This window comes from Plasmodium knowlesi (assembly GCF_000006355.2).
Source record: "Plasmodium knowlesi strain H genome assembly, chromosome: 3".
Classification (NCBI taxonomy): Eukaryota; Apicomplexa; class Aconoidasida; order Haemosporida; family Plasmodiidae; genus Plasmodium; species Plasmodium knowlesi.
In genome coordinates, this window is record NC_011904.2 from 604,680 (window position 1) to 632,500 (window position 27,821).

General features: G+C 39.5%; 3 protein-coding genes across 3 annotated transcripts in view; all 3 read left to right on the forward strand.

The window, feature by feature from the left end:
• Positions 1-7,640: 7,640 nt before the first annotated feature.
• PKNH_0313200 (SICAvar, type I (fragment)) lies at positions 7,641-8,664 on the forward strand (the record flags this gene model as incomplete). Its single annotated transcript, XM_002261069.1, has 2 exons — positions 7,641-7,712; positions 7,905-8,664. Coding segments are annotated over 2 exons (832 nt in total), but the record flags the coding sequence as incomplete, so codon positions are not given.
• A 1,838-nt stretch (positions 8,665-10,502) lies between these two features.
• Positions 10,503-11,969, forward strand: PKNH_0313300 (SICAvar, type I (fragment); the record flags this gene model as incomplete). Its single annotated transcript, XM_039113820.1, has 2 exons — positions 10,503-11,211; positions 11,548-11,969. Coding segments are annotated over 2 exons (1,131 nt in total), but the record flags the coding sequence as incomplete, so codon positions are not given.
• An 11,526-nt stretch (positions 11,970-23,495) lies between these two features.
• PKNH_0313400 (SICAvar, type I) overlaps positions 23,496-27,821 on the forward strand; it is a gene marked incomplete at both ends in the record, with an annotated part of 7,662 nt that continues 3,336 nt past the window's right edge. Inside the window, 7 exons of the mRNA XM_039113821.1 lie at positions 23,496-23,591; positions 23,723-24,292; positions 24,537-25,130; positions 25,271-25,829; positions 26,055-26,161; positions 26,405-27,034; positions 27,504-27,821. The exon at positions 27,504-27,821 is cut by the window's right edge and continues 315 nt beyond it. Of these exons, the coding sequence (XP_038969433.1) occupies positions 23,496-23,591; positions 23,723-24,292; positions 24,537-25,130; positions 25,271-25,829; positions 26,055-26,161; positions 26,405-27,034; positions 27,504-27,821 (2,874 nt within the window). The remainder of the gene's footprint in view (positions 23,592-23,722; positions 24,293-24,536; positions 25,131-25,270; positions 25,830-26,054; positions 26,162-26,404; positions 27,035-27,503) is intronic.

A 27,821-nucleotide genomic window follows, 5' to 3' on the forward strand; every position in this document is an offset into this window, starting at 1 on the left:
GGAAGGAAAAGGTCGTTCAAGGAATGAAGAGTAAGGAAGATGAATGAATGAAGGAAGGAAGGGAAGAATAAAGAAAAGAGGGAAGAGTAAAGAAGAAAGAGTAAAAAAGGGAAGGTTTAAGGAAGGAAGAGTAAAGAAGGAAGATTTAAGGAAGTAAGAGTAAAGAAGGAAGGTTTAAGGGAGGTGAAGGAGAAGGGAATTGTGTTTAAGGAGGGGGGGAAGGAAAGTGTTGTTTAGGGGGGGGGTAAGGAAAGAATGTTGTTTAGGGGGGTAAGGAGAAGGAAGGTTTAAAAGGGTGGAAAAAACAATAAGTGGAGAAATGAAAAAAAAAAAGGAACGAATGCTTAAAGGGAAGGAAGAAAAAAGACGTTTTTTTTATTACATGTTGAAAGGGGGAAAAGAAAAAGAAGGTTTCTTAAAGGGGGAAAAAGAAAGAAGGTTACTGAAGGGAAGAAAAAGAAGATTTAAAGGGGGAAGAAAAAGAAGAAGGTTTCCAAGGGGAAAGAAGATTAAAGAAGGTTTTCTTAAGGGAAGAAAAAGAAGATTTAAAGGGAGGGAAAAAAAAGAAGGTTTCTTAAACGGGGAAAGAATGTAAGAAGAAAGAAGGTTGCTTAAAGGAGAAAGAAAAAGAAGGTTTTAGAGGGAAGAAAAAGAAGGTTTATAGGTAAGAGAAAGAAGTTCCCTTAAAGGGGGAAGGAGAAGAAGGTTTCTCAAGGGAAGGAAGGAATGTAAGAAAGAAGGTTCTTTTTCCTCGATTTTTTAGAACAATAATATATGGCCTGGTATTTTAGCCACCTGTAGGGGAAGAGAAAGAATCTTTTCCTTTTTTTTACGTGTTTTAAATTAGGAAAAAGAAAGAAGGTTCCTTAAAGGGGGGAAAAGAAAAAGAAGGTTGTAAAAGTGAGGAAGAAAAAGAAGAAAGAAGGTTTCTTAAGGGAAGTGAAAGAAGGTTTCTTGAAGGAGGAAGAAAAAGAAGGTTTCTTGAGGGAGTAAAGAAAAAGAAGGTTCTTTTTCCTCGGTTTAGGGTTAGAACAATAATATATGGCCTGGTGTTTAATCACCTTAAGGGAAATAAAAAGAAGGTTTTCAAAGGAGGAAAAAGAAGGTTTCTTAGGGGAAGGGAAAGAAGGTTTTTTAAAGGAGGAAAGAAAAAGAAGGTTTTAAAGGAGGAGGAAAGAAAGAAGGTTTTTAAAGGAGGAAGAAAAAGAAGTTTTCTGGGGGGAAAGAAAAAGAAGGTTTTCAAAGGGGGAAAGAAAAAGAAGGTTTTCAAAGGGGGAAAGAAAAAGAAGGTTTTCAAAGGGAAAGTAAAGAAAAAAGAAGGTTTTCAGAGTGAAGAGAAAAAAGGTTTTAAAGGAGGAAAAAGAAGAAGGTTTTCAGAAGGAGGAAAAGAAAAAGAAGGTTTCTTAGGGGAGGAAAGAAAAAGAAGGTTTCTTAGGGGGGAAAGGAAAGAAGTTTTAAGGGGGAAGAAAAAGAATCTTTTCTTTTTTTTATGCGTGTTTTAAATTAGGAAAAAGAAGAAGGTTTAGGGGGGGAAGAAAAAGAAGGTTTAAAGGTTTAAAGGGGGAAGAAAAAGAAGGTTTAAAGGTTTAAAGGGGGAAGAAAAAGAAGGTTTAAAGGTTTAAAGGGGGAAGAAAAAGAAGGTTCTTTTTCCTCGATTTAGGGTTAGAACAACAATATATGGCCTGGTGTTTTAGCCACCTTTAGGGGGAAGAAAAAGAATCTTTTCTTTTTTTTACGTGTTTTAAAGGGGTGAAGAAGAAAGAAGGTTTTCAGAGGGGGAAGAAAAAAGGAAGGTTTCTTAAAGGAGGAAGAAAAAGAAGATTTAAAGGGGGGAAGGAAAAGAAGGTTTTATAAGGAAAGAAGAAAGGAGGTTCCTCAAGGGATAAAGAAGAAAGAAGGTTTCTAAGGGGAAGAGAAGGAAGATTCTTTCCTAGGTTTTTTAGAACAATAATATATGGCCTGGTTTTTAATCACCTTAAGGGGGGAAGAAAAAGAATCTTTTCTTTTTTTCTATACGTGTTTTAAAGGGAAGGAAAAGAAGAAAGAAGGTTTCTGAAGGGAGGAAAGAAAAAGAAGATTTAAAGGACGAAGAAAAAAGAGGTTTGAAGAGGGAAGAAAAAAAGAAGGTTCCTTAAAGGGGGAAAAGAAGAAAGAAGGTTCAGTTCCCTCCGTTATTAGAACAATAATATATGGCCTGGTGTTTAATCACCTTAAGGGAAGAAGAAGAAGGTTCCTTAAAGGGGGAAAAGAAAAGAAGGTTCAGTTCCCTCGGTTCTTTTAGAACAACAATATATGGCTTGCTGTTTAGCCAACTTAAGGAAAGAAAAAGAAGGTTCATTAGAGGGAGGAAGAAGAAAGAAGTTTCTTTTTCCTCGGTTATTAGAACAATAACATATGGCCTAGTACTTAACTCCTTAAGGGAAGAGAAAGAAGTTTTTCAGAGGGAAGAAGAAAAAGAAGGTTTCTTGAAGGAGGAAGAAAAAGAAGGTTCCTTAAAAGGGGAAAAGAAAAAGAAGGTTTAAAGGAGGAAAAAGAAAGAAGATTCCTTAAGGGGGTAAACGAAAAAGAAGGTTCTTTTTTCCTCGTTTTTTTAGAACAACAATATTGCCTGGTGTTTAATCACCCTAGGGGAAGAAGAAGAAGGTTTTCATAGGGAGGAGAAAGAAGATTTAGAGGGGGGAAGAAAAAGAAAGTTCTTTCCTCGGTTTTTTAGAACAACAATAATATGGCCTGGTTTTTTAGCCACCTTTAGGGGGGGAAGAAAAAGAATCTTTTCTTGTTTTTTTACGTGTTTTAAAGGGAAGGAAAAGAAGAAAGAAGGTTTCTTAAAGGAGGGAGAGAAGAAGAAGGTTCCTTAAAGGAGGAAGAAAAAGAATGTTCTAAGAGGGAGAAAAGAAGAAAGAAGATTTTAGGGGGGGGGAAGAAAAAGAAGGTTCAGTTCCCTCGTTTTTTTTTTAACAACAATATATGGCCTGGTGTTTAATCACCTTAAGGGAAGATAAAAAAGGTTCCTTAAAGGGGGAAAAAAAGAAAAAAGGTTCCTTAAAGGAGGAAGAAAGAAGAAGAAGGTTTCAGGGGAGGAAGAAAAAGAAGGTTTAAAGAGGGAAGGAGAAGAAAAAGGAGGTTTTAAAGGGGAAGAGAAAGAAGGAAAGTTTAGAAGGGGAAGAAAAAGAAGGTTTTAAACGGAATAAAAGAAGGTTCATTAGAGGGAGGAAGAAGAAGAAGGTTAAAATTTTGTTTAAGGGAAGAAAAAGAAGGTTAAAATTTTGTTTAAGGGAAGAAAAAGAAGGTTAAAATTTTGTTTAAGGGAAGAAAAAGAAGGTTTCTTAAAGGGGGAAAGAAGAAAGAAGGTTTCTTAAAGAAGGAAAGAAGAAGAAGGTTTCTTAGGGGAGGAAAGAAAAAGAAGGTTCTTTTTCCTCGGTTATTAGAACTACAATAATATGGCCTGGTACTTAACTCCATAAAGGAAGAAAAAAAGAAGGTTTCTTAAAGGAGGAAAGAAAAGGAAGGTTCTTTCCTCGGTTTTTTATAACAATAATATATGGCCTGGTACTTAACTCCCTAAGGGAAGAAAAAGAAGGTTTCTTAGGGGGGAAGAAAAAGAAGTTTTATAGAGGGAAGGAAAAGAAGATTTAAAGGACGAAGAAAAAAGAGGTTTGAAGAGGGAAGAAAAAGAAGATTTAGAGGGGGGAAGACAAAGAAGATTTGAAGGAGGAAGAAAAAGAAGTTTTTCAAAGGGGGAAGAAAAAGAAGGTTTATTCCTCGGTTATTTGAACGATAATATGACCTGTTGTTTAGCCACCTTTAGGGGGAAGAAAAAGAATCTTTTCTTTTTTTTTAGGTGTTTCAAAGGGAAGGAAAAGAAGAAAGAAGGTTCCTTAAAGGAGGAAAAGAAAAAGAAGGTTTTACAGGGAAGAAAAAGAAGATTTCAGGTTTAAAGGGAAAAGAAGAAAGAAGGTTTCTTAGGGGAGGAAAGAAAAAGAAGATTTCTTAAGGGAGAAAGGGAGGAAGGTTTATAGTGAAAGAAGAAAAAGATTTATAGGGAAAGAAGAAAGAAGGTTCTTTAAAGGGGGGAAGGAAAAAGAAGAAAGAAGGTTGTTAAAAAAGAAGAAAAAGAAGGTTTTTAGAGGGGGAAGAAAAGGAAGGAAGGTTCTTTTTCCTCGGTTTTTTAGAAAAATAATATATGGCCTGGTGTTTTAGCCACCTTTAGGGGGGGAGAAAAAGAATCTTTTCTTTTTTTTCTATAGGTGTTTTAAAGAGGGAAGAAAAAGAAGAAAGAAGGTTCTTTCCTAGGTTATAAGAACAATATTGTGGCCTGGCACTTAACCACCTTAAGGGGGGAAAAGAAGAAAGAAGGTTTCCCGAAGGAGGAAAAGAAAAAGAAGATTTAAAGGGGGGAAGAAAAAGAAGGTTTTAAAGGGAAGAAAGGAAGTTTTTCTGAAGGAGAAAGAAAAGAAGGAAGGTTCTTTTTCCTCGATTTTTTAGAACAATAATATATGGCCTGGTGTTTAGCCACCCTTAGGGGAAGAAAGAATCTTTCATCTTTTTAGGTATTTAAAGGGGGGAAGATAAGAAGAGGGTTTTCAGAGGGAAGGAAAAGAAGAAAGAAGGTTTTAAGGGGAGAGAAGAAGAAGGAAGGTTTTCAAAGGGAAGGAAAAGAAGAAAGAAGGTTTTTAAAGGAGAAGAAAAAGAAGGTCCCTTAAGGGAAGAAAAAGAAGGTTCCTTAAGGGGGGAAAAGGAAAAGAATGTTTTCTTTTTTTTTAAGGTGTTGTAATGGGAGGGAAAAGAAGAAAGAAGTTTCTTTCCTCGTTTTTTTATAACAACAATAATATTGCCTGCTACTTAACTCCTTAAGGGAGGAGGCGGAAGGAGAGAGGTTCCTCTTTTTTTTTTTTTTCTTATTTCTTTTTTAGAGGAGAAGAAAGAAAGAAAGAAGGTTTTCAAGGGGGTAGAAGAAAGGAGGTTTCTTAAGGGGGGAAAAGAAAAAGAAGGTTCTTTTTCCTCGGTTCTTAGAACAATAGTGTGGCCTGGTACTTAATTCTTTCAGGGGGAGAAAGAATCTTTTTTCTCTATAGGTGTTTTAAAGGGAAGGAAAAGAAGAAAGAAGGTTGTTAAAAAAGAAGAAAAAGAAGATTTAGAGGGGGAAGAAAAAAAAGGTTTTTAAAGGGGGAAGGAAAAAAGAAGGTTTAAAGGGAGAAAAAAAAGAAGGTATTAAGGGGGAAGAAAAGGAAGGTTCAAGAGTAAAGAAGGAAGAAAAGAAAAGTTTAAGGAAGGAAGAAAAGAAAGAAGGTTCAAGAGTAAAGAGGGAAGAAAAAGAAGATTTATAGGGAAGGAGGACAAAGAAAGAAGGTTTTCAGAGGGAAGAAAAAGAAGGTTTCTTAAAGGAGGAAGAAAAAGAAAGTTTTCAAAGGGAAGGAAAAGAAGAAAGAAGGTTTCTTAAGGGAGGAAGAAGAAGAAGAACATTTATAGGGGAAGAAGAAGATTTAAAGGGGGGGAAGAAAAAGAAGATTCTTTCCTCGATTTTTTAGCACAGCAGTATATGGCCCGGTAGATAACTCCCTAAGGAAAAAAGAAAGAAGTTTTTCAAAGGGAAGGAAAAGAAGAAAGAAGATTTAAAGGGAGGAAGAAGAAGAAGAACATTTATAGGGGAAGAAGAAGATTTAAAGGGGGGGAAGAAAAAGAAGATTCTTTCCTCGATTTTTTAGCACAGCAGTATATGGCCCGGTAGATAACTCCCTAAGGAAAAAAGAAAGAAGGTTTCTTAAGGGGAAAAGAAAAAGAAGGTTTCTTAAAGGTGGAGAAAAGAAAGAAGGTTTTTAAAGGGGACAGAGAAAGAAGGTTCTAAGAGGGGGAAGAAAAAGAAGGTTTCTTAAAGGAGGAAAGAAAAAGAAGTTTTTCAAGGAGGAACAGAAAGAAGGTTCAGAGGCAAGGAAAAGAAGAAAGAAGGTTTTAAAGGAGGAAGAAAAAGAAGGTTTTAAACGGAATAAAGGAAGGTTCATTAGAGGGAGGAAGAAAAAGAAGGTTGTTAAAGAATAAGAAAAGGAAGATTTAAGGGGGGAAAAAGAAGGAAGGTTTTCAAGGGGAAAGAAGATTAAAGAAGGTTTTAAAGGGGAAGAAAAAGAAGGTTTTAAAGGGGGAAAAAGAAAGAAGCTTTTCAAGGGGGGAAGAAAAAGAAGGTTTTAAACGGAATAAAAGAAGGTTCTTTGGAAGGAGGAAGAAGAAAGAAGGTTTCTTAAGGGAGGCGAAAGAAGAAAGAAAAGTTTAAGGGAAGAAAAGAAAAAGAAGGTTTTCAAAGGGAGGAAGAAAAAGAATTGTTTAAGGAAGGAAGAAAAAGAGTGGTTTAAGGAAGGAAGAGAAAGGAAGGTTTGAGGAAGGAAGGAAAAAGAGTGGTTTAAGGAAGGAAGAGAAAGGAAGGTTTGAGGAAGGAAGGAAAAAGAGTGGTTTAAGGAGGGAAGCATAAGGAAGGAAGAAAGAAGGATTTTAAAGGAGGAAGAAAAAGAAGGTTCGTTAAGGGGGAAGAAAAAGAAGGTTGCTTAAAGGGGGGGGAAGAAGGAGAAGGAAGGAAAGGTTCTTTTTCCTCGGTTTCTTTAGAACAACAATAATATATGGCCTGGTCTTTTAGCCACCTTTAGGGGGGAGAAAAGGAATCTTTTCTTTTTTTCTATAGGTGTTTTAAAGGGGGGAAAACAAACAGGGTTTTAAAGGGAAGAAAAAGAAGGTTTTTAAAGGGGAAAGAAAAGGAAGGTTTCAAAGGGGGAAGGAAAAGAAAGAAAGAAGGTTTTCAAAGGGGGAAGAAAAAGAAGAAAGAAGGTTTAAGGGAGGAAAAAAGGAAGGATTAAGGGAGAAAAGAAGGAAGGATTAAGGGGGAAGGAAAAGAAGGTTTCTTAAAGGAGGAGAAAAGAAGAAAGAAGTTTCCTTAAGGGAGGAAAAAGAAGAAAGAAGATTTAAAGGGGGAAGAAAAAGAAGGTTGCTTGAAGGGGGAAAAAGAAGAAAGAAGGTTTTCAAAGGGAGAAAAAAAAGAAGAAGTTTTAGAGGGAAGAAAAAGAAGGTTTCTTAAGGGGGGTAAAGGAAAAGAAGGTTCTTTTTCCTCGGTTATTAGAGCAATAATATGGCCTGCTCTTTAGCCACCTTAAGGGAAGATAAAAAAAGGTTTCTTAAAGGAGGAAGAAAAAAGAAGGTTTTCGAGGGGGGAAGGAAAAAGAACGTTTTCGAGTGGGAAAAGAAGAAAGAAGGTTTTCAGAGGGAAGAGAAAGAAGGTTATATGAGGGATAGGAAGAAGGTTTCTTAAAGGAGGAAAAGAAAAAGAAGGTTCTATAGGGGAGGAAGAAGAAGAAAGTTTCTAAAGGGGGAAAAGAAGAAAGAAGGTTTTAAGGGGGGGGAAGAAAAAGGAGGTTTCTTAAAGGAGGAAGAAAAAGATGGTTTAAGGAAGGAATAGAAGTTTTAAAGAAGTAAGAGTAAAGAAGGAAGAAAAAGAAGTTTTAAAGGACGAAGAAAAAAGAGTAAAGAAGGAAAAGAAGTAATTTTTCTTCCTTTTTTTTTTTTTTCTTTATTTGTTGTGTAGTCCTGTGTGTGGGAAATTTTGGGAAAAAAATATCCCTATTATAGAAGAAGACGAAGAAGAAGACGAACAATTCATAAACATGTCGGACAGATTCGCAAATGTGTTGGCAGAATGGTACAGGAATGCGGGGAAAACTGGCGACGCCGCCTATGTAAGGAATTATAATTTTTCCAAAGTGGAAACATTTAATATTTCGATATAATGTGGAAATATTATATGTATATATATGTATTTATATGTATATGTATGTATATATGTATTATGCATATATATATGTATATATGTATGTATATGTATATATTTTTCTCTTTTTCCTTTTTTTTTTTTCTTTTTCTGTGTGCAGGAAGAAGTCGAGAAAGAAATGAAGGATATGTTTGAAGAATTAAGGGGGCGTATAGATAACGAGATTGATCACACAGGAGTGGCGAAAGCTTGTGCGCAGGTGAAAATGAATTACGGAGGGAGGGGACCTCATAATCAGGAGAAAAAAATATGTAAAACTCTAGTAAAAACAATATATTGGATGAATGGATTAGATAAGGACGGTACACCGAAGGTGGACCATGGCAAACCGGGCGAGAGGGAACTGAGGGAACATTTAAGGTGTATAGTAGGTTACAGTGCTATGGCAAAAATACTCAGTAATAAGTGTGAAGTGGTTGACATTATAGAAAATGTTCAGGAGACTGTGGGGGATGTAATAGGGATTGGGGCGAAAGGGAATATTAACGAAAAATGCAATTCGGTTACATATGGGGATCTTGCATTAGGTTCCCAAATTTTGCAGAAAAACTTGGGGGAATGGGTTCACAAGGGTAACAGCGCAAAGAATTGGTTAAGTACATACCTTAATTGGGAGCTGTGCCCGAAGAATGGGAAATGGAAACATGAAAATATAGACGAAGGGCAAGATAAAAACAAAGGAGTTATGGATTTGTTTAAGGAGAAAAAGGGCGCTGACTTATACAAGAAAATTGATCCCCCTGTTGGTTCAACTTCACAAGAGAACAAATTACAAGAAGTCCTACATCACGCAAAATCATGTGGAACAGAAAGTGGTGAAATGGAGAACTGTCTAAAGAAGAAAATGGAATTAATAGTAGGTAAGTAATATTTCATGTTCTAAGTGAGTAATATTTCATGTTTTGAGAGATTAATGCGGTAATGTTTCATGTTCTGAGAGAGTAAGGAAGTAATATTTCATGTTCTGCCGGAATAAAGTTTTGGTGGTCTAAGGGAATGTAGTAAGGTTTAGTATTCCGGATTCGTGGTTAGGGTTTGTGGTCTGAGGGAAGTAAGGTTTCATGGTTTAGGGTTCATCGTCCAGGTTTCAGGGTTCAGGGTTCAGGGTTCAGGGTTCAGGGTTTAGGGGTTTAGGGTTCAGGGTTTAGGTTTTAGGGTTCCGGATTTCGGGTTTAAGTTTCATGGGTTCAGGGGTTCAGGGGTTTATGGTTCAGGGGTTTATGGTTCAGGGGTTTATGGTTCGGGGGTTTATGGTTCAGGGGTTTATGGTTCAGGGTTTAGGGTTTAGGGTTTAGGGTTTAGCGTTTAGCGTTTAGGGTTTAGGGTTTAGCGTTTAGGATTTAGGGTTCCGGGTTTAGCATGTAAGGTGTGTCTGCGAGGATGTAAGGGAGGGGGAAAAAGAGAAGGAAAGAAAAAGAGGAGGAAAGTAAAAGATGAGGAAGGAAAAGAAAAGGAAAGAAAAAAGAAAAGAAAAGAGAAGAAAAGAGAAGGAAAAGAGAAGGAAATGAGAAAGAAAGCGAAGGGAATAAGAAGGAAAAGGAAAAGGAATAAAAAGAAAAGAAAAGGGAAAGAGGAGGAGAGAAAATGAGAAGGAAAGAAAAAGAGAAGGAAAGAAAAAGACGAGGAAAGAAAAAGAAAAAGAAAGAAAAAGAAAAGGAAAGAAAAAGAGGAAGAAAGAAAAAGAAAAGGAAAAAAAAAGAAAAGGAGAAAAGAAAAAGAGAAGGAAAGAAAAAGAAAAGGAAAGAAAAAGAGAAGGAAAGAAAAAGACGAGGAAAGAAAAAGAGGAGGAAAGAAAAAGAAAAGGGAAGGGAAAAGAGAAGGAAAGAAAAGAAAAGAGAAGGAAAAGAAAAGAGAAGGAAAAGAAAAGAGAAGGAAAGAAAAAGAAAAGGAAAGAAAAAGAAAAGGAAAAGACAAAAGTAAGGATATTCTTCAATTGTTAAAAGAAAAGAAGGCCGCTGACATACACAACCTGATGAATCCAAAGGGGGGGGATCATCAGAAGGGAAATTAAAACAAGTCCTACAGAATGCACAATTATGCAAAACAGAGGGTGGTGAAATGAAGGACTGTCTGAAGAAGGAAATGGATACAGCAGTAGGTAAGTAATGTTTCATGATCTGAGTGAGTAAGGAAGTAATGTTCCATGTTCTGAGTGAGCAATATTTCATGTTCTGCATGAGTAATGTTTGATGTTTTGAGTGAGTAAACTTTAGGTTTCAGGGTTCCGGGTTTAGGGTTTGGGTTTGGTGGTCTGAGGGAAGTAAGGTTTAGGGTTTCAGGGTTTAGGGTTCAGGGTTCAGGGTTTAGCATGTAAGGTTTGTTGGTCTGTGGGAATGTAGTAAGGTTCAGGGTTTATGGGTTCAGGGTTTCAGGGTTTAGGGTTTAGGGTTCAGGGTTTAGGGTTCAGGGTTTAGGGTTCAGGGTTTAGGGTTTAGGGTTCAGGGTTTAGGGTTCAGGGTTTAGGGTTCAGGGTTTAGGTTTAGGGTTTAGGGTTCATGGGTTTAGGGTTTAGGGTTTAGGGTTTAGGGTTTCAGGGTTTAGGGTTCAGGATTCAGATTTCCGGGTTCAAGGTTTAGGGTTCAGGGTTCAGGGTTCAGTTTTTAGGGTTCAGGATTTAGGGTTCAGGGTTTCGGGTTTTCAGGGTTTACAGGGTTTAGGGTTCAGGGTTCAGGGTTTAGGGTTCAGGGTTTAGGGTTTAGGGTTTAGGGTTCAGGGTTTAGGGTTCAGGGTTCAGGGTTTAGGGTTTAGGGTTCAGGGTTTAAGGTTCAGGGTTCATGGGTTTAGGTTTCAGGATTCAGGTTTTAGGGTTCAGGGTTTAGCACGTAAGGTTTGTCTGCGGGGATCTTGGAGAGGGGGGGAAAGGAAAGAAAAAGAGAAGGAAAGAAAAAGACGAGGAAGGAAAAAGACGAGGAAGGAAAAAGACGAGGAAGGAAAAAGAGGAGAAAAGAAAAAGAGAAGGAAAGAAAATGAGGAGGAAGGAAAAAGAGGAGAAAAGAAAAAGAAAAGGAAAGAAAAAGAGGAGGAAAGAAAAAGAAAAGAGGAAAGAAAAGAGGAGGAAGGAAAAAGAGGAGGAAAGGAAAAAGAGGAGGAAAGAAAAAGAAAAGAGGAAAGAAAAGAGGAGGAAAGAAAAAGAGGAGGAAAGGAAAAAGAGGAGGAAAGAAAAAGAAAAGAAAAAGAAAGAAAAAGAAAAGGAAAGGATAAAAGTAAGGACATTCTTCAATTGTTAAAAGAAAAGAAGGCCGGCGAAATACATAACCAGATGAATCCCAAGGGAGTATCATTTGAAGGGAAATTACAAGAAATCCTACAGAAAGCACAATCCTGCTCATCAGTATCAGGATCAGTATCGAAATCAGGAAAGGGTAGCACGCAGGAATGTCTACAGAAGGAACTGGATACAGCATTAGGTAAGTAATGTTTCATGATCTGAGTGAACACGGTTTGGCGGTTTAGGGTCTGTGGTTTCAGGGTTTAGGGTTCAGGGTTTAGGGTTTAGGGTTTAGGGTTTAGGGTTCAGGGTTTAGGGTTCAGGGTTTAGGGTTTAGGGTTCAGGGTTTAGGGTTGAGGTTTTAGGGTTCAGGGTTTAGGGTTTCAGGGTTTAGGGTTTAGGATTTAGGGTTTAGGGTTTAGGGTTTAGGGTTTAGGGTTGAGGGTTTAGGGTTTAAGGTTTAGGGTTTAGGGTTCCATCTTTAGAGTTCAGCGCGTAAGGTGTGTCTGCGAGGATGTAAGGGAGGGGGAAAAAGAAAAGGAAAAGAAAAGGAAGGAAAAAGAAAAGAGGAGGAAGGAAAAAGAAAAGAGGAGGAAGGAAAAAGAAAAGAGGAGGAAAGAAAAGAAAAAGGAAAAGAGAAAGAAGAAGAGGAGGAAAGAAAAAGAGAAGGAAAAGAAAAGAGAAGGAAAAGGAAAAGGAAAAGAAAAAGAAAAGGAAAAGAAAAAGAAAAGGAAAGAAAAAGAGGAGGAAAGAAAAAGAAAGGATAAAAGTAAGGACATTCTTCAATTGTTAAAAGAAAATAGGGCCGGTGATATACACAATCGGATGAATCCCAAGGGGGGTTCACCAGAAGGGAAATTAAAACAAGTCCTACAGAAAGCACAATCATATGGCACAAATAATAGTGACATGAAGGACTGCGTACAGCAAAAACTGGAAACAGTAAAAGGTAAGTAAAAATGATCTGAGAGAGGAAGGAAGTAATATTTCATGTTCTGAGTGAGTAATGTTTCATGTAATGTTCTGCGTGAGTAATGTTTGAAATTCTGAGTGAGTAAGGGAGTAAGATGTGTGCTTTAGGGTTCAGGGGTTAGGGTTCAAGGTTCAGGATTTAGGGTTCTTGGGTTTAGGGTTTAGGGTTAACGGGTTCAGGGTTTAGGGTTAACGGGTTCAGGGTTTAGGGTTAACGGGTTCAGGGTTTAGGGTTCAGGGTTCACAGTTCAGGGTTTAGGGTTCCGGTTTTAGGGTTCATGGGTTTAGGGTTCATGGGTTTAGGGTTTAGAATGTAAGGTTTGTCTGCGAGGATGTAAGGGAGGAAAGAAAAAGAGAAGGAAAGAAAAGGAAAAGGAAAAGGAAAAGGAAAGGAAAAAGAGAAGGAAAGGAAAAGGGGAAAGGAAAGGAAAAAGAAAAGGAAGGAAAAAGAGGAGGAAAGAAAAAGAGGAAGAAAGAAAAACAGGAGGAAAGAAAAAGAAAAGGAAAGAAAAAGAAAAAGAAAAGGAAAGAAAAAGAAAAAGAAAGAAAAAGAAAAGGAAAGGATAAAAGTAAGGACATTCTTCAATTGTTAAAAGAAAAGAAGGCCGGGGAAACACACAATCGGATGAATCCCCAGAGGGGATCATCAGAAGGGAAATTAAAAGAAGTCCTACAGAAAGCACAATCATGCTCATCAGGAGCACAAAATGGTGACATGCAAGAATGTATGGAGAAATCACTGAAAACAGCAGTAGGTAAGTAATCTTTCATGTTCTGAGAGAGTAACGCAGTAATCTTTCATGTTCTGAGGGAATAAAGATTTGGTGGACTAAGTGAACACGGTTTGGCGGTTTATGGATTCAGGGTTTAGGGTTCAGGGTTTAGGGTTTAGGGTTCAGGTTTAGGTTTAGGGTTTAGGTTTAGGGTTTAGGGTTCAGGGTACAGGGTTCAGGGTTCAGGGTTTAGGGTTCAAGGTTTAGGGTTCAGGGTTCAGGGTTTCAGAGTTTAGGGTTTATGCTTTCAGGGTTTCAGGGTTTAGGGTTTCAGGGTTTAGTGTTCGGGGTTTAGGATTCAGGGTTTAGCATCTAAGGTTTGGTGGTCTGAGGGAATAAAGGTTTGTCTGCGAGGATGTAGGAGGGGGGGAAAGGAAAGAAAAAAGATAAGAAAAGAAAAGAAAAAGAAAAAGGGAAGGAAAGAAAAAAGGGAAGAAAAGAAAAAGAGAAGGAAGGAAGAGGAGGAAGGAAAGGAAAAGAGAAAGGAAAGAAAAAGAAAAGGAAAGAAAAAGAAAAGGAAAGAAAAAGAGAAAGGAAAGAAAAAGAAAAGGAAAGAAAAAGAGGAGGAAAGGAAAAGAGGAGGAAAGAAAAAGAGGAGGAAAGAAAAAGAGAAGGAAAGAAAAAGAAAAGAGAAGGAAAAGAAAAGAGAAGGAAAAGGAAAAGAAAATTGAAGGAATTAAAACTAAAGAAAAAAGAAAACGAATAAAAGGAAGAGAGAAGGAATAAAAAGGAATAAAATGGAAAGGAAGAAGAGAAGGGAAAAAAAAAGAAAAGGGAAAAAAGAAAAAATGATTTTCCGCAAAGAAAAAAAAAAAAAATGAAATAAAAAAGATGGAAAAAAAAAATTAAGGAGTAAAGAAAAATTAAAAAGAAAAAAAAAAAAAAGGGAATGAATGAATGTGTATGGGGTGTATATAAAATTTCGCCTATGCAGAGTGTATGTGTAAGATTTCGCATTTTTAGGTTGCGGGATTTAATATTTTACGGTGTATATGTGTGAAATTTCGCATTTTTAGGTTGCGGAATTTAATATTTTACGGTGTATATGTGTAGGATTTCGCATTTAGGTTGTGGGATTTAATATTTTTACGGTGTATATGTGTAAGATTTCGCATTTTTAGGTTGCGGGATTTAATATTTTTACGGTGTATATGTGTAAGATTTCGCATTTTTATGTTGCGGGATTTAATATTTTTTCGGTGCATATGTGTAAGATTTCGCATTTAGGTTGCAGGATTTATAATATTTTTCGGTGTATATGTGTAAGATTTCGGATTTTTAGGTTGCAGGATTTATAATATTTTACGGTGTACATGTGTAAGATTTCGTATTTTTAGGTTGCAGGATTTAATATTTTTACGGTGTATATGTGTAAGATTTCGCATTTAGTTTTGCGGGATGTAATATTTTACGGTGTATATGTGTAAGATTTCGTATTTAGGTTGTGGAATTTAATATTTTACGGTGTATATGTGTAAGATTTCGTATTTAGGTTGCGGGATATAATATTTTTACGGGTGTACATGTGTAAGATTTTGCATTTAGGTTGCGGGATATAATATTTTATGGGTGTATATGTGTAAAATTTCTTATTTAGGTTGCGGGATTTATAATATTTTACGGTGTATATGTTTAAGATTTCGTATTTAGTTTTGCGGGATTTATAATATTATACGGTGTATATGTGTAAGATTTCGTATTTTTAGGTTGCGGGATTTATAATATTTTACGGTGTATATGTGTAGGATTTCGCATTTTTAGGTTTTGGGATTTATAATATTTTACGGTGTATATGTGTAAGATTTCGGATTTTTAGGTTTGCGGGATTTAATATTTTTACGGTGTATATGTGTAAGATTTCGTATTTAGGTTGCGGGATTTAATATTTTACGGTATGTATGTGTAAAATTTCGTATTTTTAGGTTGCGGGATATAATATTTTACGTTGTATATGTAGGATTTCGCATGTACGTTGCATGATTTAATATTTTACGGTGTTCGTGGGATTTAATATTTTACGGTGTATATGTGTAAGATTTCGCATTTTTAGGTTGCGGGATTTATAATATTTTACGGTGCATGTGTAAGATTTCGCATTTAGTTTTGCGGGATATAATATTTTACGGTGTATATGTGTAAGATTTCGGATTTTTAGGTTTGCGGGATTTAATATTTTTACGGTGTATATGTGTAAGATTTCGTATTTAGGTTGCGGGATTTAATATTTTACGGTATGTATGTGTAAAATTTCGTATTTTTAGGTTGCGGGATATAATATTTTACGGTGTATATGTAGGATTTCGCATTTACGTTGCATGATTTAATATTTTACGGTGTTCGTGGGATTTAATATTTTACGGTGTATATGTGTAAGATTTCGCATTTTTAGGTTGCGGGATTTATAATATTTTACGGTGTATATGTGTAAGATTTCGCATTTTTAGGTTGTGAGATTTATAATATTTTACGGTGTATATGTGTACGATTCCGCATTTTTAGGTTGCGGGATTTAATATTTTTTCGGTGCATATGTGTAAGATTTCGCATTTAGGTTGCAGGATTTATAATATTTTTCGGTGTATATGTGTAAAATTTCGTATTTTTAGGTTGCGGGATATAATATTTTACGTTGTATATGTAGGATTTCGCATGTACGTTGCATGATTTAATATTTTACGGTGTTCGTGGGATTTAATATTTTACGGTGTATATGTGTAAGATTTCGCATTTTTAGGTTGCGGGATTTATAATATTTTACGGTGCATGTGTAAGATTTCGCATTTTTAGGTTGCGGGATATAATATTTTACGGTGTATATGTAGGATTTCGCATTTACGTTGCATGATTTAATATTTTACGGTGTTCGTGGGATTTAATATTTTACGGTGTATATGTGTAAGATTTCGCATTTTTAGGTTGCGGGATTTATAATATTTTACGGTGTATATGTGTAAAATTTCGTATTTTTAGGTTGCGGGATATAATATTTTACGGTGTATATGTGTAGGATTTCGCATTTTTAGGTTTTGGGATTTATAATATTTTACGGTGTATATGTGTAAGATTTCGGATTTTTAGGTTTGCGGGATTTAATATTTTTACGGTGTATATGTGTAAGATTTCGTATTTAGGTTGCGGGATTTAATATTTTACGGTATGTATGTGTAAAATTTCGTATTTTTAGGTTGCGGGATATAATATTTTACGTTGTATATGTAGGATTTCGCATGTACGTTGCATGATTTAATATTTTACGGTGTTCGTGGGATTTAATATTTTACGGTGTATATGTGTAAGATTTCGCATTTTTAGGTTGCGGGATTTATAATATTTTACGGTGCATGTGTAAGATTTCGCATTTAGTTTTGCGGGATATAATATTTTACGGTGTATATGTGTAAGATTTCGCATTTTTAGGTTGCAGGATATAATATTTTTCGGTGTATATGTGTAGGATTTCGCATTTAGGTTGCGGGATTTAATATTTTACGGTGTATATGTGTAGGATTTTGCATTTTTAGGTTGCGGGATTTATAATATTTTACGGTGCATGTGTAAGATTTCGTATTTAGGTTGCGGGATTTAATATTTTACGGTGTATGTGTAAGATTTCGCATTTAGGTTGCGGGATATAATATTTTACGGTGTATGTGTGTAAGATTTCGCATTTTTAGGTTGCGGGATATAATATTTTACGGTGTATATGTGTAGGATTTCGCATTTAGGTAGCGGGATTTAATATTTTACGGTGTATATGTGTATGATTTCCCATTTAGGTTGCGGGATATAATATTTAACGGTGTATATGTGTAAGATTTCATATTTAGGTTGCGGGATATAATATTTTTACGGTGCATATGTGTAAGATTTGGCATTTTCAGGTTGCAGCATTTAACTTATAAGAACAATAATTATGGCCTGGTATTTAGATGTTTTAGGGGATGTTTTATTTATTTTTTTTTTCAATAAAAAATAAGAAAGAGAAAAAAAAAAAAAAAAATGTGTGTTTTTAAAAAAAAAAAAAAAAATTTTTTTTTTTTTTTTTTTTTTCTATAAACAAAGGGTTGTCCTTTCCCCCCCCAAAAAAAAAAAAAAGAAACGCAAATATGCGTACGAAATACTTACCATATTGGAAAAAAAAAGAAAAAATGAAAGAAAAAAAAAAAAAAAAAGTGGGGGGTAAAGGATGATGAGGATGTTGAGGGCGTGAGAAGTTACATTCCGGGTTTAGGAATGAAGGTTTTAATGGTCTTAGAAGTCCAATTCCGGGTTTAGGAATAAAGGTTTTAGGGTATAGGAATAAGGTTGCAAAGTATAGGAGTAAGGTTTTAGGGTATAGGATTAGGGTTCTAAGGATATAGGGGTAAAGTTTCACGGTATAGGAATAAGGTTTTAAGGGTATAGGATGAAGGTTGCATGGTGTAAGAATAAGTTCCTAGAGTATAAGAAGAAGGTTGTAGGATATTATAATAATGTTTGAGGGGTGTTAGAACTCAGATTCCGGGTTTAGGACGAAGGTGTCTGGGTGTTAGGACTTAGATTCCGGGTTTAGGAAGAAGGTGTCAGGGTGTTAGAACTTAGATTCCGCGTTTAGCACAAAGGTGTCAGGGTGTTAGGACTTAGATTCCGGGTTTAGGAGGAAGGTGTCTGGGTGTTAGAGGTCAGATTCCGGATTTAGGAATGAAGGTTTAGGGGTATAAAAAGAAGGTTGCAGGGTGTTAGAATAAAGTTTGTAGGGGTGTTAGAATAAGGTTCTAAGGGTATTAGAAGTCAGATTCCGGGTTTACGAGAAAGGTGTCAGGGTGTTAGAACTTAGATTCCGGGTTTAGGGGGAAGGTGTCAGGGTGTTAGAACTTAGATTCCGGGTTTAGGAGGGAGGTGTCAGGGTGTTAGAACTTAGATTCCGGGTTTAGGAGGAAGGTTTCAGGGTGTTAGAACATAGATTCCGGGTTCAGGGGGGAGGTGTCAGGGGGGAGGTGTCAGGGTGTTCGCTGTCAGATTCCGGGTTTAGGAAAAAGGTGTCGGGGTGTCAGACATCAGATTCCGGGTTTAGGAGGAAGGTTGTTAGGGTGTTAGAACTTAGATTCCAGGTTTAGGAATGAAGGTGTCAGGGTGTTAGAACTTAGATTCCGGTTTTAGGACAAAAGTGTCAGGGTGTTAGGACTTAGATTCCGGGTTTAGGTGGAAGGTGTCCGGGTGTTAGAACTTAGATTCCGCGTTTAGGGGTAAAGTTGTAGAGGTGTAAGGACTTAGATTCCGGGTGTAGGTATCAGGTTGTAGGGGTGTCAGAATTCAGATTCCGGGTTTAGGAGGAAGTTGTCAGGGTGTTAGAAGTCAGATTCCGGGTTAAGGAGGGAGGTGTCAAGGTGTTAGAACTTAGATTCCGGGTTTAGGGGGGAGGTGTCAGGGTGTTAGAACTTAGATTCGGGGTTTAGGACAAACGTTTTAGGGGTATTAGAACTTAGATTCCGGGTTTAGGAAAAAGGTGTCGGGGTGTCAGACATCAGATTCCGGGTTTAGGAGGGAGGTGTCAGGGTGTTAGAACTTAGATTCCGGGTTTAGGGGGGGAGGTGTCAGGGTTTTAGAACTTCGATTCCGAGTTTAGGAAGAAGGGGTCAGGGTGTAACAACTTAGATTCCGGGTTTAGGAGTAGGGTTCCGGGTTTAGGAGTAGGGTTCCGGCTTTAGGAGTAGGGTTCCGGTTTTAGGAGTAGGGTTCCGGGTTTAGGAGTAGGGTTCCGGGTTTAGGAGTAGGGTTCCGGGTTTAGGAGTAGGGTTCCGGGTTTAGGAGTAGGGTTCCGGGTTTAGGAGTAGGGTTCCGGGTTTAAGAGTAGGGTTCCGGGTTTAGGAGTTGGGTTCCGGGTTTAGGATTAGGGTTCCGGGTTTAGGACTAGGGTTCCGGCTTTAGGAGTGGGGTTCCGGGTTTAGGAGTAGGGTTCCGGGTTTAGGAGTAGGGTTCCGGGTTTAGGAGGAGGGTTCCGGGTTTAGGAGGAGGGTTCCGGGTTTAGGAGGAGGGTTCCGGGTTTAGGAGTAGGGTTCCGGGTTTAGGACTAGGGTTCCGGGTTTAGGACTAGGGTTCCGGCTTTAGGAGTGGGGTTCCGGGTTTAGGAGTAGGGTTCCGGGTTTAGGAGTAGGGTTCCGGGTTTAGGAGGAGGGTTCCGGGTTTAGGAGGAGGGTTCCGGGTTTAGGAGGAGGGTTCCGGGTTTAGGAGTAGGGTTCCGGGTTTAGGAGTAGGGTTCCGGGTTTAGGAGTAGGGTTCCGGGTTTAGGAGGAGGGTTCCGGGTTTAGGAGGAGGGTTCCGGGTTTAGGAGGAGGGTTCCGGGTTTAGGAGGAGGGTTCCGGGTTTAGGAGGAGGGTTCCGGGTTTAGGAGTAGGGTTCCGGGTTTAGGAGTAGGGTTACGGGTTTAGGAGTAGGTTAACGGGTTTAGGAGTAGGGTTCCGGGTTTAGGAGTAGGATTCCGGGTTTAGGAGTAGGGTTCCGGGTTTAGGAGTAGGGTTCCGGGTTTAGGAGTAGGGTTCCGGGTTTAGGAGTAGGGTTCCGGGTTTAGGAGGAGGGTTCCGGGTTTAGGAGGAGGGTGTCAGGGTGTTAGAAGTCAGATTCCGGGTTTAGGTGGAAGGTCTTAAGGGTGCTAGAATAAGGTTTTAGGGGTTAGCATTAGCTGCTTTAGAGGGGGAGGGGTAAAACTCCTCGTAGACAGCGATTGGATACGGCAACAACCGGATGATGGGAAGTGGATGGTATGAACCGAATGGTATGAACCGGATGGTAGGAACCTGATGGTATGAACCGGATGGTATGAACCGAATGGTATAGACCGGATGGTACGAACCGGATGGTAGAAAGCGGATGGTATGAAGCGAATGGTATGAGCCGGAAGGCATGGACCGGATGGTATGAACCGGATGCTAGTAACCGGATGCTAGTAACCGGATGGTATGAATCGGATGCTAGTGACCGGATGGTATGAACCGGATGCTATGAACCGGATGGTACGAACGGGATGGTATGAACCGGATGGTCGAAACTGGGTAGTGGGAAGTGGATGGTGGGAAGTGGATGGTGGGAAGTGGATGGTGGGAAGTGGATGGTGGGAAGTGGATGGTGGGAAGTGGATGGTGGGAAGTGGATGGTGGGAAGTGGATGGTGGGAAGTGGATGGTGGGAAGTGGGTGGTGGAGACTTGATGGTACTGACCGGATGGTAGTGGCCGGATGGTATAGACCGGATGGTAGAAAGAGGATGGTATGAACCGGATGGTAGGAACCTGATGGTAGGAACTGGATGGTGGGAAGTGGATGGTATGAGCCGGATGGTAGTAACCGGATGGTGGAGACTGGATGGTGGAGACTGGATGGTGGAGACTGGATGGTGGAGACTGGATGGTGGAGACTGGATGGTGGAGACTGGATGTTGGGGACTGGATGGTGGAGAGCGGATGGTGGGAACTGGATGGTGGGAACTGGATGGTGGGAACTGGATGGTATGAACCGGATGGTAGAAACCGGATGGTATAGACCGGATGGTAGGAACCGGATGGTAGGAACAAGATGGTAGGAACAAGATGGTAGGAACTGGATGGTGGAGACTGGATGGTGGGAACTGGATGGTGGGAACTGGATGGTATGAACCGGATGGTAGAAACCGGATGGTATAGACCGGATGGTATGAACCGGATGGTATGAACCGGATGGTATAAACCGGATGGTAGGGACGCATCCCAGCATCCCTCCCGGGAGGCGTAGGTAAAACTCCTCGCAGACAAAAACCGGATACTACATACTAACCCGATGGTATGAACTGGATGGTATTAACCGGATGGTGTGAACCGGATGGTATGAGCCGGATGGTATGGACCGGATGGTATGAACCGGATGGTAGTAAACCTATGGTTGGAAGTGGATGGTGGGAAACTGGATGGTGGGAACTGGACGGTGCGAAGTGGATGGTGGGAACAGGATGGTGGGAACTGGATGGTATGAACCGGATGGCAGGGACGCATCCCAGCATCCCTCCCGGGAGGGGTAGGTAAAACTCCTCGAAGACAATGACCGGATACGACACAACAACCGGATGGTAGGAACCGGATGGTGCGAAGCGGATGGTATGAGCCGGATGGTAGAAACCGGATTGTGGGAAGTGGATGGTGTGAACTGGATGGTAGGAACTGGATGGTAGTGACCGGATGGTGGAAACTGGATGGTAGTAACCGGATGATAGGTACTGGATGGTAGGAACTGGATGGTGGGAACCGAATGGTATGAACCGGATGGTACGAAGCGGATGGTAGTAACCGGATGGTGGGGACTGGATGGTGGAGACTGGATGGTGGGAACTGGATGGTATGGACCGGATGGTACTAACCGGATGGCAGGGAAGCATCCCAGCATCCCTCCCGGGAGGGGTAGGTAAAACTCCTTGAAGACAGAAACCGGATACGACACAACAACCGGATGGTATGAACCGGATGGTATGAACCGGATGGTGCGAAGCGGATGGTATGAGCCGGATGGTAGAAACCGGATTGTGGGAAGTGGATGGCAGTAACCGGATTGTGGGAAGTGGATGGTGTGAACTGGATGGTAGGAACTGGATGGTAGTGACCGGATGGTGGAGACTGGATGGTAGTAACCGGATGATAGGTACTGGATGGTAGGAACTGGATGGTGGGAACCGAATGGTATGAACCGGATGGTACGAAGCGGATGGTAGTAACCGGATGGTGGGGACTGGATGGTGGAGACTGGATGGTGGGAACTGGATGGTATGGACCGGATGGTACTAACCGGATGGCAGGGAAGCATCCCAGCATCCCTCCCGGGAGGGGTAGGTAAAACTCCTTGAAGACAGAAACCGGATACGACACAACAACCGGATGGTATGAACCGGATGGTATGAACCGGATGGTGGGAACTGGATGGTGGGTACTGGATGGTAGAAACCGGATTGTGGGAAGTGGATGGTATTAACGGGATGGTGTGAACCGGATGGTATGAACCGGATGGTGGGAAACTGGATGGTGGGAAGCTGGATGGTGGGAACTGGATGGTGGGAACCCCGATCGTGGGAACTGGATGGTATGAACCGCGATGGTATGAACCGCGATGGTATGAACCGCGATGGTATGAACCGCGATGGTATGAACTGGATGGTATGAACCGGATGGTATGTGCCGGATGGTATGAACTGGATGGTGTGAACTGGACGGTGGGAACTGAATGGTAGTAACCGGATGGTAGTGACCGGATGGTAGAAACCGGATGGTATGGACGGGATGGTATGAACCGGATACTACACACCAACCGGATAGTATGAACTGGATGGTATGAACCGGATGGTGGGAAATGGATGGTATGGAGCGGATGGTATGAACCGGATGGTAGGAAGCGGATCGTAGAAACCGGATGATATGAACCCGAAGGTATGAACCGGATGGTATGAACCGCATGGTATGAACCGGATGGTATGAACCGGATGGTATGAACCGGATGGTGGAGACTGGATGGTAAGGAACTGGATGGTATGAACCGGATGGTATGAACCGGATGGTAGGAACCCGATGGTATGAACCGGATGGTAGAAAGCTGATGATAGAAACCGGATGGTGTGAACTGGATGGTGGGAACCGGATGGTATGAATCGGATGGTATGAACCGGATGGTACGATTCGGATGGTATGAACCGGATGGTATATACCGGATGGTAAAAACCGGATGGTATATAAAGGATGGTATGAAGCGGATGGTATGAACCGGATTGTAGGCACTGGATACTACACACTAACCTGATGGTATGAACCGGATACTACACACTAACCTGACGGTATGAATCGGATGGTATACTAACCGGATGGTATGAACCGGATGGTATGAAGCGGATGATATGAACCGGATGTTAGTAATCGGATGGTAGTAACCGCATGATAGTAATCGGATGGTATGAACCGGATGGCAGGGACGCATCCCAGCATCCCTCCCGGGAGGGGGAGAGGAAAGACTCCTCGCAGACAGAGACCGGATACGGCATAACAACCGGATGGTATGGACCGGATGGTAGGAGCCGGATGGTAGGTACCGGATGGTGGGAACTGGATGGTATGAACCGGATGGTAGGAACCAGATAGTGGGAACAGGATGTTATGAACCGGGTAGTGGGAAGTGGATGGTATGAACCGGATGGTATGAACCGGATGGCAGGGAAGCATCCCAGCATCCCTCCCGGGAGGGGGGTAGGAAAAACTCCTCGAAGACAAAGACCATATATTGGGCACTAACCGGATGCTAGTAACCGGATGTTAGTAATCGGATGGTATGGACCGGATGGTAGGAAGTGGATGGTGGAGACTGGATGGTGGGGATAGGATGGTTCGGACAGGATGGTTGGGACCGGATGGCATATAAACCGCAAATTTAGAACAATCCCAAACGAAATAAGAAAAAAAAAAAAAAAAAAAAATTTTTCATCGATTGATTGTTAATGACATACATTTATTCAATCTACATAAATACATACAACATACATACATACAACATACAACATACAACATACAACATACAACATACAACATACAACATACAACATACAACATACAACATAACAACATAACAACATAACAACATACAACATACAACATACAGCATACAATATACAACATACAACATGCAACATACATACATACACATGGCACTTTACATGTTGTTCATTTCCGCCCATCCCCATCCCATTTTACAGCTCAGGAGTGTATGAAAAATAGCACCAAGTCATTTTGTGATCGCTTGCAATGTGCACAACAACATTGGGAATTGACGAAAACGGTGCAGCAGGTAGGTGGCAACACCGTAAGGGGGGGCAAAAGGGTGTACATATATATACATATGTATATATATATATATGTGTATGTATATGTATATGTATATATATATATATGTGTATGTATATGTATATGTATATACCTTCCTTTTCTATGTAGGACAAATTTTGGAACAACTATGTCAAGGACGAATTGGGCAATCTCTTTAATCGGGGGACTGTTAGTAATGGTGGCACCACTTCTAACCATTGCAACAGCGCTCCAGGCTTAGATAATGCAAATAAAGAAGCTTGCAAACACATTACAGCTAAATTAGAACTTATGTACCAAAATTCAAAAGGCAAACACCAATTTTCTGATCAAATTATAAATTGTCTTTTGATAAATGCTTATGCTAAAAAATTAAATGATCAAGCAAAACAAAAAGGGTATTGTGACATAGAAAAAGGTTTAAAGAAAGCTTTTGAGGTTGGTGGTAAATGCACGGCCAGTAATGGTTCGTGCATTGAATGTAAAAGGGATGACAAATGGGATAGTTGCAACATGGCAATTAGCACCAGCAATGACAGTGTAAAGGAAAAAGTGAAGGAATTGTTCAACGGCAAGCACCAAACGAAGGACACCGGAATACAACAAACCTTGGATGACTTCAATAAGGGAAAATCGTTATGTGAACGTATACAATGTGCATCGAAGTGGTATAATGACACCCAGGGCACCGCGGGACAGGTAAGTGGGCACACGACACCTCGTTGGGTAGTAAGGAATGACAATTACATATATACATATATACGTACATGTATACACATATACATATACGCTTACATATATACAAATACATATCAGTATATATACATATATACGTACATGTATACATATACATATGCACTTACATATGTATACATATATATATGTATACACTTACATATATACATGTATATGCATATATATATATATATTACTTCACTTGCAGGAAGACTTCTGGGACAAGAATGTGAAGGCATTGTGGGATGAATTAGCAAAGAAAATGAAGGATAATGGGGGAAAATGGAACGGGGATTGTGAAGAAGTGAAGGATGGAAATGATAATAGAACAGCAACTCATTCTGAAAAGATGGCATGCAAGTATTTGCATGCCGGCTTAAAACATCTGTATACGACGTCGTCGACAGACGACGACATCTTTAAGAACAACCCATCGTTGAAACAAGCCATGGGTTGTTTTTTACTTCACGCCTATGCAAATGAAATGAAGAAGAGGGCAACTTGTCTTATTGATGCTGGAATAGAAAAGGCATTCAAACTTGGTGAAGGTTTAAGTACTCGTGGTATTTCATGTGAATGGGAGGAAAGTCAATTTGGCGGATGCCAAATTGACATAAATGGCAAAGGCGAAAAGAAAAGTGCAAAGGACAAAGTAGATGCTGTACTGGAAGCTGACAACGCTAACTTAGAATCAATGGCAAAACAAGTAAATAATGTAACCAAATTATGTGACCAAGTCCAATGTGTAACAGCTCGCTGGTTAAAGGAGAAACATGGAAGTAATAGCGCCACGGACAAATGGGTAAATAAATAATCCTTACACTTACACTTACATACACTTACATGAACTTATGTAAGTGTATATGCATATGCATTTATGCATATGCATATATATATATATATATATATATATATATATATATATATATTCTTTAATTGTAGAATGAAATGTGGAAGAAATTTGGGGAGGAAATCCCAAAACTGAGCGATGCCCTCCAGGAGGCAACATCTGACGCAAAGAAGAATGATCTTGATAAATACTGCAACGGTCTAACAGGGCAGAATGGGAAGCCTCCTGATAAGGAGGCTTGCCTCCTTATAGCAACAGGATTAAGAAACCTGTACAATGTCAACGATGGCACCAACGATGCCGTTGAGGCATCGTTCAAAAGAACGATGCAATGTGTTTTATTAAATGCTATTGCAGATAAATTAGAGAACGGTGACTTTCCATGTAAGGATGAAAAGAAAACGAAGGAGGGGATAGATCATGCTTTTAGTAAGAGTGATGATATTAAAAGCAAAGGTAAAGGTTGCAAGGATGGTAATGATAAATGTTTTACGTGTGAGAGGTTTACGAAATATAAAGATTGCACAATTAAAAAAAATGACAACGCATTGGAAGTAAAGTATTTAAAAGAAGAAATTGACCCAATCCTCAACAAAGTAGATGAGGATGATACTAGTTCATTATCGAAGAAATCTCTAACGAAGACCATATGTAAGTAGACACCACCAACACAATCCTACTTCACAATTCCGGCACAACCAGCATCATCGTCACCATAGTCACCATCAAACCATTTTACTATTATCACCATTCCACCTTCCCCTCCTTCCTTTCTGTTTATTCCTTTTTATTTTCTTTCCTTCCTTTTCTTTCCTTTTCTCTTCCTCCATTGCTCGCTCCCTTCCTTCCCATTCCCTTCGACGTCTTTCCATACAGGTGGTGGTCAATGTAAGGATAAAAGTAGTTTATGTGATCGCGCACAGTGTGCAATGAAGCAATGGTTCCCAGACAGGGGAAAAGACAAGGGACAGGAGAGTGACAGGGTATGGACACATATATAATTGTCTACTCTATCAAGCGATAGATTAGTGCATGCGCACGCATTATAAATGTTTTCATGGGATGAATAAATATACACATACATATATAGACGTATATACATATACATATATGTACGTATATATACATATACGTGTATATATGTATATACGTGTATGTATATATACATATGCATATATATATATATATATATATATATATATATATATATATTACTTCAATTGTAGAAGGAAATGTGGGAGAAAGTGCAGGAGCAAGTCACCGACCTTGTCACAAGCATACCTGACAATGGGGGGAAGAAAGCCGAGACAGACGATCTTTGCAATGAGGTTGAATGTAAAAATGGTGAAAAGGATTGCGTAAGCAAAACAACATGCAAACTTATTGTTAAAGCATTAAAGGAGGTACATAAAATTGAAGAGAATGGCGAAGACGAACCGCCACTCAAAGTGAATAATCGAATATTTAAATCTACCATGCGTTGTGTAGCACTCAATGCCTTTATACACAAATTGAAGAAACAGGCGAAACAGGGTGGTTATGCTTGTGCTGTGCAGAAAGGAGTAGAAGGGGCCTTCAGTAAGGGGGAGAGTAAACGTAAGGACTGGTGTGGGGAGAATGTTAAGGGGGTTGGTAATGGGGATGGTTCATGTGAGAAGTGCCAGATAGGACAGTGCATCACCTCTAAAATTGGAGATGATGGCCTATGGTCCAAAGTGGTGGATATGTTAAGCAATGACTCCACCACCAACAACAACAACAATATACAACAAACATTGTCCAAAATAAAAGAGAAGGTCACTTTATGTGATCGTCTCCAATGTTTAGCATCTCGAGTTAAGATATCGAAAAAAGAGGTAAGTACAAAGAAAAGGAATAAAAGAAAAAGGAAAAGAAGAACATAAAGGGCTTAGGGTTCAGATTCCGGGTTCAGGAGTAAAGGTTTTAGGGGTGTTAGAAATCAGACTCCGGGTTTAGGAGTAAGGTTTTAGGGGTGTTTGAATAAGGTTTCATGGGTATTGGAGTAAGGTTTCAGGGGTTAAATTTAGCTGCTTTAAAGTGTGGAAAGGGAGAACTCCTCGCAGACAAACCAAACTGGATACTACAAACCAACCGCATGGTGGGAACCGGATATTACAGCAACTGGATGGCAGGAAAACCTGAAACTACACACCGAAACCCGGCAAGAAACGCAACACTTGAAGAAAGGGGAAAAAAAAAAAAGGAATGATAAAAAAAGGAAAAGGAATGTATAGATGTATACATATGTATATGCATTTATCCATATACATATATATATATATATATTACCACCACCTTATACAGGACAAATTCTGGACAGGACAGGATGGCGCCGTGAAGAAATTGTGGGATGAATTAGCAGGAGCAATGAACGCAAATGGGGGCAATGACCAAAGTGGAAATGGATGTGATCAAATGGATGGTAATGGAAGAACACCCACCGAACCTGAAAGAAGGGCCTGCAATTATTTGCATTCCGGCTTAAAACAACTGTACCAACCGGATACTTCGTTGTCAGCAGGAAACAATGGTATCTTGTCCAAGGACAAGAACCCACTGTTGAGACAAACAGTGGGTTGTTTCCTTCTTAAAGAATATGCAAAACAACTGCAAAAAGACTCA